At 40.3% G+C, this 20,617-nt stretch overlaps 3 protein-coding genes across 3 annotated transcripts in view; all 3 read right to left on the bottom strand.

Annotated features, from left to right (window-relative positions):
* Positions 1-1,154: 1,154 nt before the first annotated feature.
* zmat1 (zinc finger matrin-type 1) lies at positions 1,155-7,313 on the bottom strand. Its single transcript, XM_047581787.1, has 7 exons — positions 7,157-7,313; positions 4,861-4,967; positions 4,688-4,762; positions 3,980-4,115; positions 3,567-3,854; positions 2,853-2,943; positions 1,155-2,523 (listed from the first exon to the last, which is right to left on the bottom strand). The coding sequence occupies exons 1-7, from the start codon at positions 7,293-7,295 to the stop codon at positions 1,548-1,550; spliced, it is 1,812 nt and encodes a 603-aa protein (XP_047437743.1). The 5' UTR covers positions 7,296-7,313; the 3' UTR covers positions 1,155-1,547.
* A 690-nt stretch (positions 7,314-8,003) lies between these two features.
* On the bottom strand, positions 8,004-11,033 carry gnrh2 (gonadotropin-releasing hormone 2). Its single transcript, XM_047583333.1, has 4 exons — positions 9,278-11,033; positions 8,545-8,689; positions 8,354-8,437; positions 8,004-8,240 (listed from the first exon to the last, which is right to left on the bottom strand). Exons 2-4 carry the CDS (start codon positions 8,677-8,679, stop codon positions 8,202-8,204), a joined length of 258 nt encoding a protein of 85 aa, XP_047439289.1. The 5' UTR covers positions 8,680-8,689; positions 9,278-11,033; the 3' UTR covers positions 8,004-8,201.
* Positions 11,034-12,903: 1,870 nt separating this feature from the next.
* Positions 12,904-20,617, bottom strand: part of ptpra (protein tyrosine phosphatase receptor type A) — a 35,747-nt gene continuing 28,033 nt past the window's right edge. The window contains exons 19-22 of the mRNA XM_047583068.1: positions 20,099-20,224; positions 18,624-18,775; positions 18,204-18,339; positions 12,904-16,382 (exon numbers count right to left, since the gene is read on the bottom strand). Coding sequence (XP_047439024.1) covers positions 16,308-16,382; positions 18,204-18,339; positions 18,624-18,775; positions 20,099-20,224 — 489 coding nt within the window. The 3' untranslated portion in view covers positions 12,904-16,307. The remainder of the gene's footprint in view (positions 16,383-18,203; positions 18,340-18,623; positions 18,776-20,098; positions 20,225-20,617) is intronic.

Below are 20,617 nucleotides of genomic sequence, written 5' to 3' on the forward strand. Positions count from 1 at the left end.
TCTCTGTGCTTCATCGCTTTCAGTCAAACGCTGAAGAGCGGAGGAGCTTCTCGAGAGTGTTTTCGACACTTTATCTGTTTATCCGCGTGTATGTGTTATTCCAAGTGTCACGGATGCTATTAGCCAGGTTAAAGATCTTTCTATAGATGCGTTGCATCCAAGAGACTCTACAGAACTTACTGTATGTAGTAGATCGACATTTCTGTCACTTCGCTTGCTTTTTAGTAGCACCGATTATCTACTTAATAATTGTTGGGTGTTAAAACAAACAAGTGTTTTGTGCATTAACATAACATAAAGATGTACAATGGCAAACTCAAAAAGGCAGAATTTAAAGACAAAGATGTGGAAATCTTGAATAAGGAGCATGTTTCTTTTTTCCATTTTCTATCACAACAGCACTTGACACTTTAAATTGCAAAGTTTGAGTCTGCTTTACTCTTCTGCAGGCTGCGTTTGTCCCATTTATCACGTGTTAACTCTGAACTTCAATTCTGAGGTTTTGTGAAGAGCTGCTCTCAGTTAACCTTTGCACCTGTATGACCCCAGACTTTTTATACGCTTTTTGTGTGTGTAAACACAACCGCAGCGCATCACTAAACACTTGCTGGCTCATTAGGTGCACGAGCACAAAACGAATGCGTTCTAGTATTGTAGTACAGAGCTGGACTAGACCTGAAACAGCGCCAGAAAGGTGGGAATTAAACCATATGCTCATCTTGGAAGATGCAGTTTGCGGTGTTGTTAAATGAAACACTAAAGTATCTCTGCTGTTAAGACTAGCCCACTGACTACAATGGGGCTGACAAAATAATATATGGCAAGTTGAAACAGGTGAATCGACAGCTCTCAGTTATTTGAAACGAAAGCTGAATACCTTAACCTTGCCACAAAGATATGATTTGGTGCAAGACCATCACAATGCATTCATTTTCACTAGTGAACCTAATAAAATTGAAGGTGCACACACGGTGTTTTATAAATAAGGCAACATCTAGGGCGAGCTACCTTTGAACAATTGTGATATTCTGCAATGAGTAACAGGCCCACTAACTAGTCTGACACGTGGAACCTTTCTACAGACCTATTTTAAGCCAATACGTATGTGAGTGAAAGCATGCAGAGCTTCAAGAGGAATGAAATGACTAAGCCTCTAACATTTATGGGTATTTATTTGCTGTACTGGCGCTCTGAAAAAAGCACAACAGTGCCAACCGCAGGCTGCTGAAGGAACCGCAGGCGAATCCTTGAGAGAAGCACACATTCATTATCGAAATAATTTAACGTCCTGATGTGTTGAGTCGCAGAGAGGACTTCACAGATCATTTCACATGATGGGAAACACAACTAGACACACACATGGAATCAATCGGAGAGCCATACAAAGGCTGAACATACTAGCCAGCTAGCACACCTACAGAGTACACTCAGACGTTTAATATTTCAATCATTTTAAAATACATGTCATTTTTTTTTTTTTTTGAAAATTTCAGCATCATACTTGTGATGACTTGTCTGAAAAGCTGTCAGCAGTCAACAAGACTAGTTTAACAACCGAGAATGGAGTCATCCCAAAGCTTCTCCTCTTCTGTCCTTGTGTCTACTTTGTCTTTCACTTTCTTCTTCTCCTTCCTGTGTTTGGTTTTGGCCGACTCTTCATCTCCACCCTCCCTTTGCTCAACATCGAGTCCATCGCCGACCTGCAGTTCAGTCTCTTTTCTGTTCTCCGTCGTGTCTTGCGGCTTTAATTTCACTGACACCCTTTCACCTCTTTCCATCTCAAAGTTCTCCTGGGATTTCTTTTCTTTCCGTCTCCGCTTGCCATGATTTTTTAGTCCTTTCCTCCTCCCCTCCTCTCCTGACTCCACAGATTGCTCTCTTCTCCTCTCCTCTGAGTCCTTGTCTCTTTCTCTCCTCTGGCGCTTCCTCCCCTTCTTCCATTCCTCCTCTGACTCCTCGTCTCTTCCCCTCCTGCCTCTGTCCTTCCTGGACTTCCTTTTCCTCTTCTTTTCTCTGAGCCTACATTCACTGTCGCCGCTGTCACTTGTGCTGCTGCTGCAGGAGGAATACGAGGAGGAAGAGGATGAGGTAGTGTACGAGGAGGAGCTCGACTCTCGTCTGTGCCTCCCCCTTTTTTGGTGACCAGCGACCTGGGGAGAACCTGAGGACGGGAGGACCGGAAGAGGGAGGTTGTAGTTCCAGCCGTACGACGGCCGCGGTGGGCCCGGATACGAAGGACGCCATGTTTCAGCTGGGTTGTAAGAACCAGGGCGGGAGGGATTAAGAGGCTTTGACGTGGGAGGGAGGCCGGACACGGGTTTATACCATTCTTTCGCATCCCCCGTGTTTAATGCTTTCTGTCCTTCGTCGCCCTCTTCGTTCTCCTGTGTGTCACGCTGAGGGAGCACTTGACTGGTCTTGATTCCACGAGCCTGCTGGACCTGAATGTAATCGGCCAGTTCATCAGAAAATGTAGTGTAGACTTTTTGTTGGGATTTGCACAGGTCAACGACCTTCTTCTCCCTGGTGAAGAAAAAATAAACATATATACATGAGCTTGGAACTGTCTTTGATATTTTTTAATGGAAATAATATCCAGATATATAATATAGACACTCTACCCTCCTCTGTGCATGCAGGGCCCCTGGGACATAATTACCATGTTGGAGGAAAACCAAAACAAAAAGTAGCTAAACGGTTTCTAGATGAACACAGGTGTGTAAGTCCTGCAAAGACTGGGTGAATGCAGTTTGGCAGAAATTAAATTTTAAAGGAAGCTTATGAGAAATGATGACAAAATGAGAGAAGAAATGGAACGTTTGTCAGAAAAAAAAAAAAAAACTTGATCCTACTTGATCTGGTGTTTGCTCCCCTGCATGTGGGCCTGGTACATCTCCACAGAGTTGAACTGCACGCTACACATTTGACACATGAGAGAGTCACCTGGAAACAAGTGAGTGTAAAAATGTGAAAGAAACTGCGAAATGGTCAAATAAAGGCTTCTCAACACTAACATGACTTCTAGCTGTTTTGTAATTCATTCCCAACTGATCTGTCTTCAAAGAAATGATATGGCCTACAACTAAATATAAAAATAACATGTTATATGAAACATCAATTTCTATCTATCTATCTATCTATCTATCTATCTATCTATCTATCTATCTATCTATCTATCTACATGTAACATACAACCAGACATTTTTTTTTTCATGAAAACAAGGTTATGAATCCAGCTAATCTCCTCCTACCTACCTGCTCTGGTCAGATAAACTCTTCATGGCTGAGATTTGTCGTTTCATCAGTGTTGTTTTAGGAAGCTTTGCATTTCTGGGCACTAATCTGTTGTGGGTTTTTTTTTCTGTTCATATTAGTATGTCTCACCATTGCCAGCTTCTACTGATTTTATGTGTTGTCTTGAATCGCAATGTCCCTCAAAGACTATTTTCTTCACATCCAGGGTCCTCCCACAAAATAGACAAAATATGACATTAAACCCTGTAATTAAACTCTGATGAAGTCTATTGTGTTGCCCTATACTGCTCAAAGCCAAGGCCACGTGTTACCTTGCTGGACACCGTCTCCTAGCTCTTTGAGCAGCTCCTGCCTGGCTTGGTTTCTCTGATGTTTGCGTCCGTTGTAATGCTGCGCGGCCATCTGGGGCGTGTTGAAAGAGGAGGCACAAAGGGAACAGTGCTTGTTAGGATCCTTCAGATCAGCCTCTGTGCTCTGGGTTGCCGTGGTGCCTGCAGGGTCCAGAAGAAGCCCTATACCACCCTCTGAGGATGACATCTGGTCAGAATGATCAGGGTCCTGAATGAGACTCGGTGAAGAACACACTCCCATGCCTTTGTCTATAAATACAAGGAAAAATGAACAGGTTGTGTTTGAAATGAACAGATAGTGGAATCATACCGTCAACGGAGCTGACTTGTGAATATTTAAATTCCGATCACTACAACACACAGCCGGCACTTGCCTGGTGGACGAAGACCTTGTTTACGGAGATTTTTTGTATGGACTTTGCCTTCATAGTGTGACCTTGCCACCACTTGTGAACTGAACACCATGTTACACAGCTCACAGAAGCGGTCCTTATCAGTAGTCATGGCTTTCTGTGGAAAAAAATTAAAATGACATGAGACTGACTGGACCCAGGTACATACTTGGCATGACAGTAGAAAGACTATATCAAACATGTCAGAATATTATGACATACTAAATTTACATTTAGGGCGTGCATGTTTAATATCAGAGAGAAGGTGTGATGTAATGAAATGTTTGTTGGTCTAGTCTCTCATATGGAGGGTATACACGGACGTCACAGCATTTACGTGGTTACAGCCACTGAGTGGCAAAAAGTGACAGCTGAACATGGGGATTAGCAGCATTAGTTTGAATCATAGGCTTTAATACAGTCTAAATTGTAAAATTAATTTTGTGCTAAAAGCGCATTTAGAAGAAACAACTGGAATCCAGGCACAGAAACCTGGTGGTGTGGTTCACAGTTAGTGTCAGGTGATATTAATTGGTTGGGGTGTGGATGGCCCCACATGGCAGTGACATCAATGTATACCCTCTATTGTACTGAGAAAAAGACATTATTAAAAGAACTAATCCTGATACTGAATGTATAACATGATGATTTGATTTCATAATGAAGTAAAATCTTCAAATTAGCACTAACCTGTGGTGCTTTGTTCATCTTCTCTTCTTTTCTGGTCTGCAGGTAAACCTTGAGTTTCTGAGCATGTTTCTTTCCCTGCAGACGGGGGACAGGTAAAGCATTACTTCGAAGGCTCAAACGTTTGTGAGTCAGTACAACTGTACCACAACTCCACACAGAAAAAAAGTACACACCTCATAGTGGGAGAGTCGCTGAGATTCAAACAGCAGCACAGCTTCGCAGACATGGCAGTAACTGTCGGTGAGGAGACCCTTAAGTAGCTCCTCTTCACTCGTGTCTCCTTTACGGTGAAACAATAGAATAAAGATTATTTAAGCATGTTGAACCAGATTGCATTTCAAAAGCACTTTACTTTTTCCTCTATGCCAAACCTTTATCAGAAATGAAGTTCTGTGCCACACTTTTTAAAACGTAGTTGATGCTATTGAGCCAAATGGAAAGTTTTCCCTTTTGAAAAACAAGAAGTTAAATCCTAATTGGAACAGATTCTACTGTCTGAATGAGATGGTATTCAACGCATTTTTAAAGCAGCACAGAATTCGTCACACCACTTCATAAAACAACTTCTATCACAGTAACTTAGTGAGCTCCAATACAACAGGTGCCCACAGAGATAAAAAAAGATTTGAATCACATGTAAATATAATAAATATAATTTAGAGAAATTATGTTTGATCAGCCATAAACAAATATATTCTATATTAGTTTTGTAAAATACCTAAAGGCTAAACTATTAACACTTAGCAACAACCTTTTATAGTGGTTTTGATTCACTTGCTGTATAATATTTCTACCAAATAAGTGTTTAAGGTTTGACAGTGTGTTCGCATGGCATTGGTGCTGCATTTATACCACCTAAGGAGGCAGGAAGCAGCAGCATGTACCTTCGTAACATCGGTTAATTAAATCATACTCATGAAAACATGATTAACATGTCTCTTTAAATGTCGAAACTGTTCACTAACTGATGCCTTGTGTATTTAACTATTTTCCCATTAGTACACAAAAACGTACATTACATTTTTTCACTTAAAAATAAAAGTTTCCCAGTCATGACGACAAAGCTGATTTTTCCTCTAAGACACCGTGGTCCAGTGTAATCCAAGATCATTTCACACTACCATCTCATACACTGTTGACGGGAATAGTAAAAGTGTATTGTTTTCGTTTTTTAATTAAGTCAAATACTTAATACTTTAAACTTACAATAGTGTGAATATTTTTTTCCGGTCATATGAATTGGCAGTTCATGAGCAGAGAGTAAAATTTACATGTTTAGAAATGCAATTAATGTTATTTTAATCAATAGGAATCTGTGTATCAAAGTGACAGTGCTTAAACAATTTAACTAATACAAGTCAACATAATTTAATAAAGATCTAATGTATGGACTTACATAGTAGTGAGCTAAGCATAGGAACTGTTGATGAAATGATATTTCACCATTCACATCATATTAACCTGGGATGAAAAATATTTGAATTACAGTGTCTCAACTCCAAAGATATACATTGGGATTGTTATGACGACTGTTTAAAGAATTATTTAAAATGATTTAGTCTGTTTGTTTTTTGCTGTAACAAAGAAAAAGACAATAATGTCATCATAATCGGCTACGTTACACTGTCAAAATATCCTGATTTCGAGACAATTACACAAAAAGGGCGTTAATGTCAAATAATTTATGGCCCTCAAATAAATTTAAAGACTGGAAAAGTCAATTATCTGTATCTGTAATTCCTGAAATACTCATGTTTTTGATACGTTTCAAATTTTGTACTTACCAAATGATAGTCACAGTAGCAGTTAACCACAGGACAGAAATTGTAAGAACTGTCTCAAAAGTATGTGTGCAATGTTTTCAGTTAACACTTTTGAGAGTATTGTTTATATTCTACTGGAAAGCCGAGGTCAGGACAGATGGGACCTTTCAACAAGAATGAATCACACCTTGGTTCCTCATTCCTGAAACTCACAGCCACCTAACAATACTTTAAATTTAAGTTTGTCACAGTTGACTCAGGATTCACTTACATTACCAAAGAAGAAAACTGCCACAAAGTAATGTCAACCATTATATGGTGTGAAGTTACCTTGTGGTATCCGCTACCAAAACCTGCTAGCTGACCTAAAGCCTTAAGCACTGGTATGTGGATGATGTTATGGACCAACAGGCCCAGTAGGAGCAGACACTAGCTCACAAGTCCCGCACCAAGAAGAAGAGTCACAAACTAACCTGTTTCATAAATATTGAGTTCGACTTTTCTTAATTTAAAGGGGAGAGTTTTTGGTGGCGATATCTTTCACGAGTCCTGTACGCACGTAGGTACGCTAACGTATTTAGCCAATGAGCTAACTAGCTCACTAGACTGAGGAGCTGGCTAGCCAGTTAGCCAACGAGCTAACGTATTCAGCTCGGCATACAGGGTTCCAAAACGCCTCAATTTTCACATTCTAGACATAACTCACCTTCAACTTGGGTACTAGCTATTTTAGTGTTTATTACTTTATCAGCATCTGTGACAGAAGCCGCGTTAGGTGTACTGGTAATGTAATGTTGGGCGTCTGACTGCGCACTTAGCAGAGTACAGACACTCGTGTCGTCCATCTTTATTTTTTTCTGACCCATCCCTCGCCTTCTATTAGCGCATGCGCAGTGACGTACTAATACTAGCGTTTGGTCCAAAGGGAATAGCTAATGAAATATATGAAATCTTGTTCAGGTGCAAAAATAGGTACAGATTGTTCACATTTATATTTATATGGGTACCAAATTTAGAGTTCATATGTTATTGCATTCCATTTTATTTTTTGTTATTTTATATTTATCTTTTAATTTCTGTTTTTATTATATATTTCTGTTTATTTTTTTTAACCAGCTGCAGGTGCTAAAATACATTTCGCTGTGTATATAGTATGTCTACGCATAACTGTGTATGTGACAAATAAATTTTATCTTATTTTATTTAAAATTAAAAAAAAAGTTCAAGTTAAAAAGACATGTTTGCAATATAAAATAAAATGTAAAACATAAACAAGTGAAAAATGCAAGATATGTACCATTATATACCCAGTCAGAATTAATGAGTTTAAACACATTTAAAATTAAAATATATTTTCAAAAAATAAATAAATTATGACGTTGCAATTATTACAGACTGTCATTTAAGTGCGTTTTACACTATTTTTTGTTTGTTATTTTTAAATATATATTCTACAACCACTAACAGTTTTTGTATTCCTCCCTCTATATTCATTAATCACACAATGGGCTGCAGACAATTTAAGGACACCAACAATGAAAAAAAAAAGAAAGTTAATATCAAAATAGATGCTTTATTGTAGACCATTGTAACTTCCACATTTGTGTGCGACAAGGAAAAACAATGCAAAGCTGGAAAACAAATTTACTGACAAATATGACAAATCACAAGATCACAGAATCATGTCAATGCATGGATACAGAAAAAAAAGAGGGTCACTTGGTACAAAAGCAGTTTAAGACAAAAAGCTGTCACTTTCTCTTCTGGAGTTCCCTGGCTAAGGCCTCCAGCTGCAAAAAAAGGAGTTATTTAGCATGTCGTTAGACTGAGGCAAACCTTTTCTTTATTTTATAACAAGGTTTTAGACACAGTAAACATTCATCTCTGTTTGCTGTTCACTCACAATAATGTTTCTGAGGATGCTCCTCCTCTGGGGTCTCAAGTAGCTGCATTCCCCTGCCTCACACAGCTTGAGCTCCTCTGAGATCTGAGAGGCAGAGACGGCAAGGTTCAGAATACGAGGGGAAAACAGGTGCATAGTGTGTTGGTTCTCCACAGAAGCTGCCCATTCAAAGAACTAAGTAATGCGCCTACCTCTGATGGGCCGAAGGAGTCCAACTCCCGCTTGCCTCCGGGGTACCAACCGTGGGACCAGTGCTGGGCGTAGGACAGCTGAGCCCCCACACAGAGAAGCAGCCCCATCAGCAAAACCAGCCGAGACACGCACATGATATTCCCACTTAAAAGCAAAGATGGACACTCAGTTACAAGCAGTTCACTATGAGATGCTCTTCTGATCTTGAATCACTCCTTAAAACATACATACATACAATAGTAAATCTGTTCTTTAATGTTTCTTAATCACCCGTTTTTATTTACATATCCATATATATTTACTCCGTATAGCTGTTTCAACAGCTTTGTCTGCAAAGTTCTTTGTAACTGTGTCTTGAAAAGTGCTATACAAGTAAAGGTTAAAGGTTATTATTATCTACTCTTTGAGGATTTTTTACTCTTCCTGCAGCAATAACTTCTCAACCCCCTTTTCTCTCCAATAATAACATAAAATGAATAATTAAAATCCACTGGAATATTTTGCTGCCAGTTTTCATAAATCATTCAAAATGCATCCTGGCAATCAGTCAAACATCCAAACATGTTATTGGACTGATGTTTGTATTGGACTGATGTTTGCATTGGACTTCTCTCCTCAAATAGTAAATGCTCCCTTTTAAAAGACTATTTCCAAAATGCCTTGGTACCATAGTACAAGTTCCAGGTAAAGACTTTGGTTTAAACAGAGTACAGGAAAGGAAAGTGGCCTTACCTCAGTTACGGCTTTCACAGCTTTGTCAGTACAGGTGTCCCTCGGTGTCTCTGCAGAAGCTCAACCTGATTGTTCTTCAGCTGCTCAGACACTGCGGTTCTCTGTACCACACACTTTTGGAAGTATTTCACCAAAGAGACACTCAACGCCCTCGTCCTCCTCTTCCTTCTCCTCAGTATATGTACCAGTCCAGAAGTCCCGCCAACACACATCTCCATCATCTTTCTCTATTTGTCCCACCCATAACTGACCCCTTCGGCCCCCCTGTCCACAGGGGTGAAATAAAACATCCCCTAGGGACGAGAGGGGCAGAGGACCTGGCCAGTACCAATTATCACCTGCAAACAGCGCTGACCCCCCTGGGATCACCGCCGTACAAATGCTCTCACATCGATTGAATAGGAAATTCAAGTCATTGAATGAATTAGTGTAGGGGCAGACAATATCATTCAAGCATATTTTCTTTTCAAAAGTGTTGCTATGAATAGGATTAGGAGAATAATTTGTTGCTTTATGTGGATCGGACCCTTTCTGAATAGCTTACAGATAATATTTCCTAGATCAACAACCCAACAGCTGCCACGTCCTATTATCCACACCCGATTTGAAGACGGTGATACATCACACATCCTCCCTCTGCTCCCGTTGACCCCTCAGTCAGGGCAAACTCAGTGGAGGAACAAACACAGAGGATTCCTGACCAGGTCACCAAGGACACTGATCTCAATTAGAGTAAAGGGTGTTTACATTTCACAGTTTCACTGGCGAGCTAGTCCTCGATCAGGAGGAGGTGACCGACAACACGATGTAGTGACTCAGTCGATTTGTGAGCTCAACTGTTCAGTGGTTGAAGCGAGGTGAGTGTGATCTCCAGATCTTCCAGATTACCCCGTCAGTGTTGGGTAATAACAATTGCTGAGTTAGGAGCCAGTGAAATAAACATGAATAGATTCAGTACAATATGGAGATCATTTCAGAGTACGGCTCATTTAGGCAAAATTTAGTTCATAATAATAAATAGGAATTGTTATTATTTAAGAGTTAGAAAAAGTCAGATAAACATTTAAGTAGATTCTTCCACAATAAAGCTGATAGTAAACATTTTAGCATTAGTATTGTTTCTGTTTGTAGCAATACTATTTTGAATTCACATTTAACTCTCCTGTCTTATCCTGTCAGCAGGTCTTCTGACACATTAAAAATATTAAAATATAACAAACATGAATGATAAATGCGTTTTTACTTCGGTCTGAGGTATGAGATCATTAGCTGAACTATCTTTTATCTCGGTGAGCTACTAAAAACGTGTCTTGAATTTGTTCAAACTGGACGTGAATCTCTTTGGGGTTAATAAACTGCATTATCCCCATTTAAAAAGACCGTTTGACTTGTAATAATTATGCTTATGTCTAATATGGGGGTGTATTGATGGAGGCTCAGTTCCAGTAGGTTTCCTGTGAGGTCGTGATTACACTAAAGCACAGTGTGGAATATAGACCCTTTAATGGCCTACCTCACTGTGACGTCACAATGTTATGTGGAGGCAAAACAGAGAGAAGCTGGAGCTCGTCACTTTCAACCATGAACATGTATTCTTGCTGTATTTTTGGCTGCTAAAAGCGAACACTAACTTTTATCACGTACCAGCCACTGCCAGTCGTAGACTACTTTGGTTTGGCTTTGGAGATTAAAAGAGAGGATTGGAGTGAGACAATCAACAACGGCCACACTTCATATCAGGTTAGATTAATATGTAAAGCATCACCCATTTCAGCCTGGAAGACGTTACGGGTTAGACTAAATTTTAAATTACGTTAAATTAATCCTTATTTAGGGGGTTCTTGTTACACGTTGCTAATGCTAACCGCGAGCTAACACAACGTTAGTGTAGTGTTTCAGGGGTGTCCAAGCAGAAGTTGCATTTGCTAGTAGTTACCCTCCACAGTGGCTCCATTTAATGCTTGTAATATCTTTGTTGGAGAGGCTTCACTTGATAAAGACAGACCAGACTTCGTCCCCTCTGTGTCCTCCTTTAGTCAAATCGTCCATCCAGCGAGAGAGAGAGAGAGTAGGGGTCAGCGAACATAGTCCCATCAGTCAGAGTCAACTTTTTAAAATAAGTGTATTAGTATATCCTCTAAAATGTGCGTTTCACTCGTCCATGCTTGCCAAAACAGTCCATTGCTGTTGTTTACACCATATAGTGTTTGAGATGTGTGGCATCCAGTTAAGCCCCGCCCCTCAAAAACGTCACATTGTTTACAAACCGTGAAGGGGACTGTAGCAAACAATAATATACCTGTGGTCAGAACGTCTGTTGTTAAAAAGTCCTACATCGATCACCACAGATTATATAGTATAAGTGAATGGGTTGTATTTTAGTTTTGCTAATACTTTCCATCTTAAAAGGCCATGGCAGCAATCTAGTGTTGCACTTTCATAAAGTTGGGAGACATCCAAGACAGAGATCAAGGGCGAAAAATGATCAAAATGAAAGCATGAGATGCCTTGGAATGAGCAAAGTGATCCTACATTTCCCAAAGGGAAGAAAATAAACATGTTTTTTTCCCCAAACAGGCTTTTATACTCCTTCCAACTGCTTGTTAGATAGTTAAGTGATTTTAGAACCTCCCTCTCACTTTATCTTTTGGACATCAGATAACGTTCTGAAAATGATGACCCATGATTCGTGCTGATTAGACGTAAAACTTTTTCATTTACATAAATGTTATCATCAGTACTGTGAACTTTCCCCCAGAGAAATATTGTGATATGGTGCACTATTTATGCTTTTATAATGAATCTTAGAAAAGCAACATTCCTATCCAAATAATCCCTCTTCACATCAATCAGAAATCAAACCAATCAGCCATAACATTATGACCAACATCCTAACGTGTGTGTAGAGGTCTCCCTTGTACCCCCCTCTCATGCTTCATAGGGTGGTGAAGGCTGCACAAAAGACTGTTGTTGTCAGTCTCTTCACAACAGCGGACGTTTATACCTCCAGATGCAGAAACCTGGGGGCAAACCTGAGCATGAAGAGCTCAGGTAGCAGGGCCACCAGACTGAGGAACAGCTTCTTCCCAGAACCTGTAAGACTGTTAAACTCTGGTGGTGCTGTGTGAATTGCGCAACCCAATTTTCTTGCACAAATTCGCTTTGTTGCCATTAAAAGTTTCAATGCATAACATTGAATTGTCACAAGAAGGTCGATGATATTCATTTCTCCCGTCAGTGGTCATAATGTTATGCCTCATCCGTGTATAATTGAATAGTAGTCTACCTTAATATGGACGCAGCATTCTTCACAACTGCAGTTGTCTCTTCTCATTCTTTTCACACAAACATTTCAAAGCAATACTAAATATTTTAGAGTTTAGTGACTGATTGGTACTAAAAGCAGCCTGACATTTGATTGAAGGGGTTGAAACACTTCAAGAGCAACACTCAATGAGGACGGCCTGATCTATACGGCAATTATTCTGAACCCACCCCATCAGTCTTCACTGAGAAAGGAGCTGTCTTTACTGGCAAGACGCAGCCAGGAAAGACGACGCGTGACGTATCCCCACTTCTGTTTTACAACGTATAGTATCTGACGCCACAATAAACACAGACGGGTGTTAAAATCTGAAGCACTTTATTAGGTTTGAACAGTATCTTGCTTAGAAAGGCCATTTGGCATTATATAATTATATATAATTTTATCATATATATAATTATATATACATATATTCAAATGTTGAATAACAAAACACTAGAAACAAACTTAGGCAAATTAAAAAATAGGATTTGCTTAAGACAGTTATACCAAATTAAAAATGGGCAAAAAAAAAAAAAAAAATCTCTAATACATTTCAAAATGGTCCCGATACAGTTCAATATACATCTTTAAAAAAATAATAATAAAGGGGTGGGGAGGGAGAAGAAAATAAAATAAGCAAGGCAGCAGACAGGAATGAAATATAAATAACATTACATTATGTACAATAGGGGAATGGGTGCGGACCACTGGGAAAGATGGTGCCGAGGACAAATGGAGAGAAAGGACTAAGTGGACAGCCGTGAGTGGAGCTGGATAAGAGACACGAAGGACATATAAAAGGTGGCGAGGAGAGGGAAGCTGGACTCTGGAAGTCAAAACGAATTAACGGACAGTAGAATGGGGGCGACAAATTTCCCTTGTCATAAAAAAAAAAGAAGAAAGAAAACGGTAATATATTTATTCTGCTCAACATTTAGGTATCCACGACTGATTACTTGTCGTGGATGCCACATTCATCTGATATGGAATGAAATTAAGTCATTTAATTGACGTGGAATTAATTTGAAAGCAGCTCCAATGTTAGTTTGGCCTGCAGAGTCGAGGAATATGCACCTAAAGGGAATGTGAAATCAAAGATTACTGACCCCCCCCCCTTTATTTGCCATGTAAAATGTTTTGTTATTGACCTGCAGGCAATGACAGACACAATTTTTGGAGTTTATCAAATAGAAAGGATGACACTGAATCCCATATACTCAGGTTTGAAGAATTAACATTTTAAAACCTACCACTGAGGCACTTTTATTTTTTAAATTTCACTACAGTAGCGTAACACAACGGGTCTCGGGGGGTTTGGCACGGTGTCATATTTTTTTGCCGTCGAGATCACGCGATTCAAACACGCGCAGCAAACCCACGTAATTTCAGCCCGCACAGAACAGCCGAGCACCCCACCCTCCTCTGTCCAACGAAGACCCGACACGCGACGACGTACACGAAGGGGGAACGTAATGGCACCCAACTAACAGCACGGGCACTTGTGACGCTTTGGAATGAAAAAAGAAAGACCTGAAATGAAGATGCACAAATGGCCGACGATTTCAGTGACTGGTCAATGAACCCATCTGCTACTTTAAGCCCTGAACAGGGGCCGCGCCGAAGGCTTAACCCGGGGCTCTGAGACCTGAAGGAGCTTCTCAAGAGTTCAAATATAGCACTCTTTCATTTGGTTGCGTACTTTTAAGCGGCTTTGCTTTCGGTGCAGATAGTGCTCGAGTCTTCAGACGTACAACGCGGATGCAATCGCCCCTCCTCAGAATTCAGCATGTACCTTTAAACAACGGCCAATATCAATAAATTAAAAAAAAAAAAAAAGAAAAAAAGATTGTGCTCCTTACTCTCAGTTACATAAAGGAGTGTTAGATTATGCGCACTTGCAGAGCTGTTTGCAGTTAACATTAAGATTGAAATAGCTTAAAGGGAATCGTTTTTTACATGCAGTAAGTCATTAACGTCAATTAAAATCCAGCTGAGAGGTAATGGATACCCCACTAGAGACACGGAGGTCAGCTGTGGAGGTGAATTTGTTCAATTAGTCAATTTAAACAACCCCGTCATCGGTCATTTCCTGAGCTGACCGAGTTGAAATTAGGCCTGACCTGAAGCCCCGCGGTTAACTGACATCATTCATCTTTTATTACAATCACAGAGGGCACGGTCTCGATAGGGACCTCGGGTAAAACGAAAACACTGGAGTTCAAGTCTGAGCGTCCTCACCGGACCAAAATAAAAAATATATATATGTATATAAAAAAAAAAAAAAGAAAAGAAATCAGAGCAAATATCACATGGCACACCTCCTCTATTAAAGTAACAATCCATCCACCTGTGAGAACATGTCAGCAACAGCATTCGAACAAAAAGAAACATTCTTCGACATCAGTATCTGTGACGGGGGAATAAAGGGGGGGGGGGGGGGTCGTTCTTTGAGGAGTGACGGTGCGGCGTGGCATCGAAAAAATTTAATCTCAGAAGCCTCGAATGAAACGGAAAATACAACGTAGGAGAAATACTGACGCGTGTTTGTAAACAAGATGAGAAGTACGGCGGGCGCACGGGACCTGCTGCTAGCGTCGCCGCGGCGGCGGAGTTAGCTGGGATTGTTACTCGGCTCGTCACCGCAACACGCCTTTAAAACGGAATAGAATAATATGATAGAATTAAATCCGCTGGGTCAAAAAAAAAAACAAAAAAACAACAACAATCTTTTAATCAATTTTTTTCTTATTATCTTTTCTGATTATCAAACAGTAAAACTCTGAATGTCTAGACCAGATGAAGGGACAGGAGGCGGACAGGAGGCAGTGATGTTTTAAACACACCAGAGCCTTTTCTGTCAGCTTATGCTCCAGCTCAAATAAACACACACACACACACACAGATGCTCGAAAATAATGAATGGCTCCTGGTGATTGGTGTGTCTGCTTGCGTGTGAAAACCTGAGACTATGAGCTACGCCACAGAGCTTCTGACCTCTGAGCCAGTGCAATTTTTTTTTTTTTTTGCCAAATTGAAGCAACTAAGTTTGCGTAAAGAGAAATGGCTGAGCGTTTCTCAGCGAGTCCGGGGGTTTGACGGTAAATGCGGAAGTTCCGCTGCCACACGTACGAACGTCGCTACAGCGCGGCTCAGGCAAAGTCCAAAGTGTTTTAAGTCTCTGTCCCTAAAAAGGAAATCCAAACATCCTCACATTGACTCTGGATGTTGCACATTAGCCACCAAAGCGTTAGATTTATATTCATATATATTTATATATTTATATATATATATATACCAATAAAATACATTACAGGTGCCACCCAAAAATGCAGCCAAACTTAAAACTGTGTCTAAAACCAAAGTAATAAGATGCAACACAGTAGTAAGTATATATACAAGTGGGGAGTGAAGATGGAAAGCAAAGTAGGGGTGAAGGGTTGTATTATCAACATTACAAAATATTCAAGAAGGCATCTCAGTTATTTTCTGTGTCCGACTGCGCTGCCCCGTTACTCGGGCGGAGACCTCTTTTCCCTTTTCCTCCGGGGCAGTTCATCTCATCCACAGGTCAAGTCGCGATGAGTCTTTTTAAAAGATCCATCAAATGGGAGTATGCAGCTCTCTGCACGGCAATGTGTGTGTCTGCTCGTGTGTGTGTGTGTTCTGTACGTTTGTGTGACGCGTACGTGGAAATCCGTCCTTCCACTCATCCAGGGCAGGTCCCTACTTGAAGTTGGCGTAGTCAGAAAAAGCGTCGATGTATTCCTGGACCACTTTGTAGCAGAACTCGTACTGCTCCTGGGGACGGGAGGAGGAGGGGGAGAAGGAGAAGAAAAGCCAAGTCAGCTGGAATTGCCAACATGTGACTTGGACTCACTTAGAGCAGAAACATCACACAGCTGGAGATTGTGTATCAAACTCAGGAGAAAATATATACAAATAAATATATCCAAAAGTAAATCCAATCTGCACTTGCGACGGATAAGCATTTGCAAGCAAATGTACCAAAACCTTCCCAAAAAAAACCCCACTTTATATCCTCCCCAAAAGTAATGGTTTAATATTTTAGGTGTTGGTATATGAGTCCACTCTTTGAGGAGACGTGTGAGGTGTCTTAAAGGAGCGAACTGTTGTTTTCACATGAAATGAACAAGACATGAGTTGGGAAGGTGCTGGTAGTTGGATTTATTTACCATCTGGTAACGGTGGCTAATGCTAACGCTAACCTAAACTACAACTCTTGACAACGAAGACAGTTTCTGTTTACAACTGTTGGTTTCAACTGGTTATTGGTTACTACTTTCAAATATAATCAACTTCTTTGTGATTATCTATATTTTTATCTTTTTTTCCAAAAACTAGTATGAGTCACAAAGACAATGCATACAACAATGGAAAACAAAAACAGTAGTGGCTATAAATCCTTAGGTAATCAAACTGCTATTTTCATAATTCATTCATGAATGTATTTTAGAAACATTATCGTGTCCAGCCTCTGTTAGCAGAGGGTCCATGTAATCACAGCAATTTAAAATCGTGGTAACAGCCTTATGAGAAGCCTGTTTGGAAGGAATTTAAGAGGAGTGGCGAATAGTGATGGGTATCGTTAATGTTGTATCTGACACTGATGCCGATTTTGAAACGGTGTCGGTGTTTAAAGAATGGAAATCATACCAAAATGGTGCCTTTTTATTTTCAAGGCATTTTGTGACCTGCAAATTGACCAGAATAAGATAAATACAACCAAGTCCAAGAAATAAATTAACCAATATAAAATAAAATTCACAACAAACTGTCATAATTATCATAATACAAACAGTTCGCAGCTTGTAAAAAAATGCTATGCGTCGTCAGGTTTAATCAAATCCGAGCTGTTGCCTCCCTTGCACAATATCGCCTTCGACTTGTTGGAAGTTGTCGAGTCTGCATCTTTTGAGGTGAAGTACAGCCAAACTTTTGACTGTTTGGCCTTGATGTGAAGTCATGTGTAGCGTCGGCACAGCAACAGAGCTAAGGGGGCGCTAATTAAAAATTCAGTGGCACTGAAATCTGGTTACATCAGCACTGGTGCCATTATGGCAGCCAGTCACGGTTCTCATCCCTGGTGGTGATACCCTCTCATTTGGAAATAGTAGCGTCTAATAACCGTTCGCTTGATCTGATCATTTCTCTGTGGTAAGAAACACGACCTTTCTGTTCATGTTTGCACCACCTGGAATAAACATCAGATGACCTGATGCGTTTCCGGGAGAGACAAAAACACGATGGGAACCGAACAATGAGCAGCTCAAACAAGTATCTGAAAAGATGAATGATGCCGTTGAAAACGTGGGTCCATCTCAGTCATCTCCTTCGTCTGAATACGTGAAAGACAACTCCCCCCATCTGTTCTATGTCCACCAGATTCATCACTCTACAGTGGGCAGAACCACTTTGCACTTTGCTGCTTTTATTTGAAGTCATTGTAAATGCTTAAATTACAAATGTGAATCAGAAACTGAAGAAATAAAGTACAATAAAAGCAGCCACTGTGAGGAAAGCGATTATTACTTCCACTCCACGTCCGTGTCAAAGCAAATCTAGCCGCCTGCTGATGTTGTCGTGTTTACTGAGCCTTACCAGTGTCTGCACCATGTGGGGTCTCTGCAGTCTGAGGCTCTTCACCGTCTGGAAGACATCCAGGATGCCTTCCGCCTTCACCCTCTCTAGAACTGTACTCAACGCACAGAAAGTCCCCGTTCGGCCGGCACCAGCACTGTAAACACACACACACACACACACACACACGGACAGAACTGTAAACTTCAACACTCGCCGCCGCACAAATAATACAGACATTTCTGGGCGCAGCCAAGGAAGAGGAGAACAATTCTTCCAAGTTGTTTTTTCCTGTGATTTAAAGGGCAGCAAACTTCAGACGTACAGTCTGTAGCATTTCCACGAGCCCCGATGGCCGTTGGAACGTTTCCTGACATTTTCCAACGCTGGTGCGTGGAAGTTGAAAGGCTACTGTTCGTGTGACCATTTCTTGCGTCTTACCTGCAGTGCACCGTGATGGGGTGGTTGCCAGACTGCTGCTGCTGTTTCTGCACTGCAGCGATTATGTTGATCATGCCTTTACCGTCCGCGGGGATGCCCACCTCTGGCCAGCCGTGGAAATGGAACTGACGCACCGCTCGGGCCTTGTTCTCCTAAACGGAAAGGGGATGAAACCGATGCGTTGTTTAAAGGGCAAAGTGTCAGCTGCTGTAGCAGAGTATATACAGGAGTCCTGAAGTTAATTTCAACACTTTAAGACCTTCTCAATATTATTTAATACCTCACCGCCACTTTGAATTGTAACCATTTACATCAGTGACCCCTTTAACTTAACAGTTTTAGTTTGCAATAAAGACTATAGACCACTATCATACAACAGAATTCAAATAGTCTGGGAGAATAAATCGAAGGCAAAGTTTGAACAAATGTTTAATGTATAAACACTAGGGCTGGGTGATATCGGGAATTTTGGTATCGATCTGTTACCAAGTAAATGCAGGGCTAATATCACCACTACTTTTTCTTGAAATGTCATGATCATTGAATAACTTCAGCCTTTAGTTAGCTGATTATAAAATACAGGACAAATTTTTTAGTCAAATAAACCTGTTTCCATTAACTAACTACAATATAAAACAATTTATTAGTATGAAATTTAAACAACTCCCCTGTAGAAATTTCTACACACAGGTGTTTTAGAAAAAAAAAGTCATTAGTGCAAAAAAAGGAACAATGGAACAAAAATATAAATATGACATTGTCAACAACAACAATGGAAAATATAGTCAGTAACAGTGATCAGTTGAGCAAAATAAGAGAGGGAAATGTTAGAGGTGAGTCTTGCATCCTGAAGAGAGTCTCTTGTCTTCTCTTTTGAGTACTGGCACATTTCATTAACAGCATCAGTTCCAGCTGTGCAATGCTGCTGTGATGCTGTGACTCTGTTCATATCCACCTTTTACTACAGGTGGAGATGGAGAAGCTCCTGCAGACTTAGAGAGAAGCTGCGCTCACGTGAACTCTGTGACGAGTAATTTGCTGGACGTACAGAAGAGAAACTGTAACATAAGTATCAATCTCAGCACACTAGTATCAATCAGATACTGATACTGGCCTTGGTATCGATACTACTGATATCGATATTTAGATCGATACGCCCAGCCCTAATAAAAACCTGTATAACACTTGCAAAAAGTTGCATGTTGTTTGTGCCTCTGAATTTCCGCCCTCATACGTTCTGGTGCTCTCACAGATAATTAACAGACGTTTGGATGTTTCTGAATTTAAACTCAAAATTTACCTCAAAAAATACCCTCAAATTTTAAGACCTAAGACTTTTTAATACTTTTTAAGGGTCTTAATGTCCCCAAAATTGAATTCTCAACTTTCAATACTTTTCAAGACCCAGCGGATACCCTGTGTGGTTTCCATCCTCTGTTAGAAATTGTGATGCGTTTCATTGAGCTCCTTCTTACCCTGTTGTTTGTGACTAGAAGGTCACGCACTGTGTAGCTCTCGCTCTCCTCCTCCCTTTTAATCTCTATGGAGATGTCCCCGTAGACCACTGCTCCATCACTGGGCCAATACTGAGCACACTTTTCCTAAAGGACACAAGAGGGAAAAACTGAAGTAACAGAGCTCAACAACATCCTAAAGCTATACTTAATTTTATTGCAGTTTTAGTATCTAGATGTCTTAAACCGTAGTGGTCATTACGGAGGCGAACTTATTCCAGCTCATTAATAATGAGCAAAGAAAGAAACCGACACCGAATCCGCCATGCTTCCTGGAAATAACCAAAATATCACATTCTGTCCATGAGGGACGGTTCAGTGATAAGATTTTCACTCTTGATTGTAGAAGTGGAAATCTTGTCTGGTAATAATTTATATCACATTTAATTAAAGCCCAGAAATAAAGATGCTTTGGAAAACCAACTTATATATCAACATGTTATACAAGACTGCTGGCATCCAGTTAGCATTGACCCTAAA

Source organism: Mugil cephalus, chromosome 4 (assembly GCF_022458985.1).
Source record: "Mugil cephalus isolate CIBA_MC_2020 chromosome 4, CIBA_Mcephalus_1.1, whole genome shotgun sequence".
NCBI classification, from domain to species: domain Eukaryota; kingdom Metazoa; phylum Chordata; class Actinopteri; order Mugiliformes; family Mugilidae; genus Mugil; species Mugil cephalus.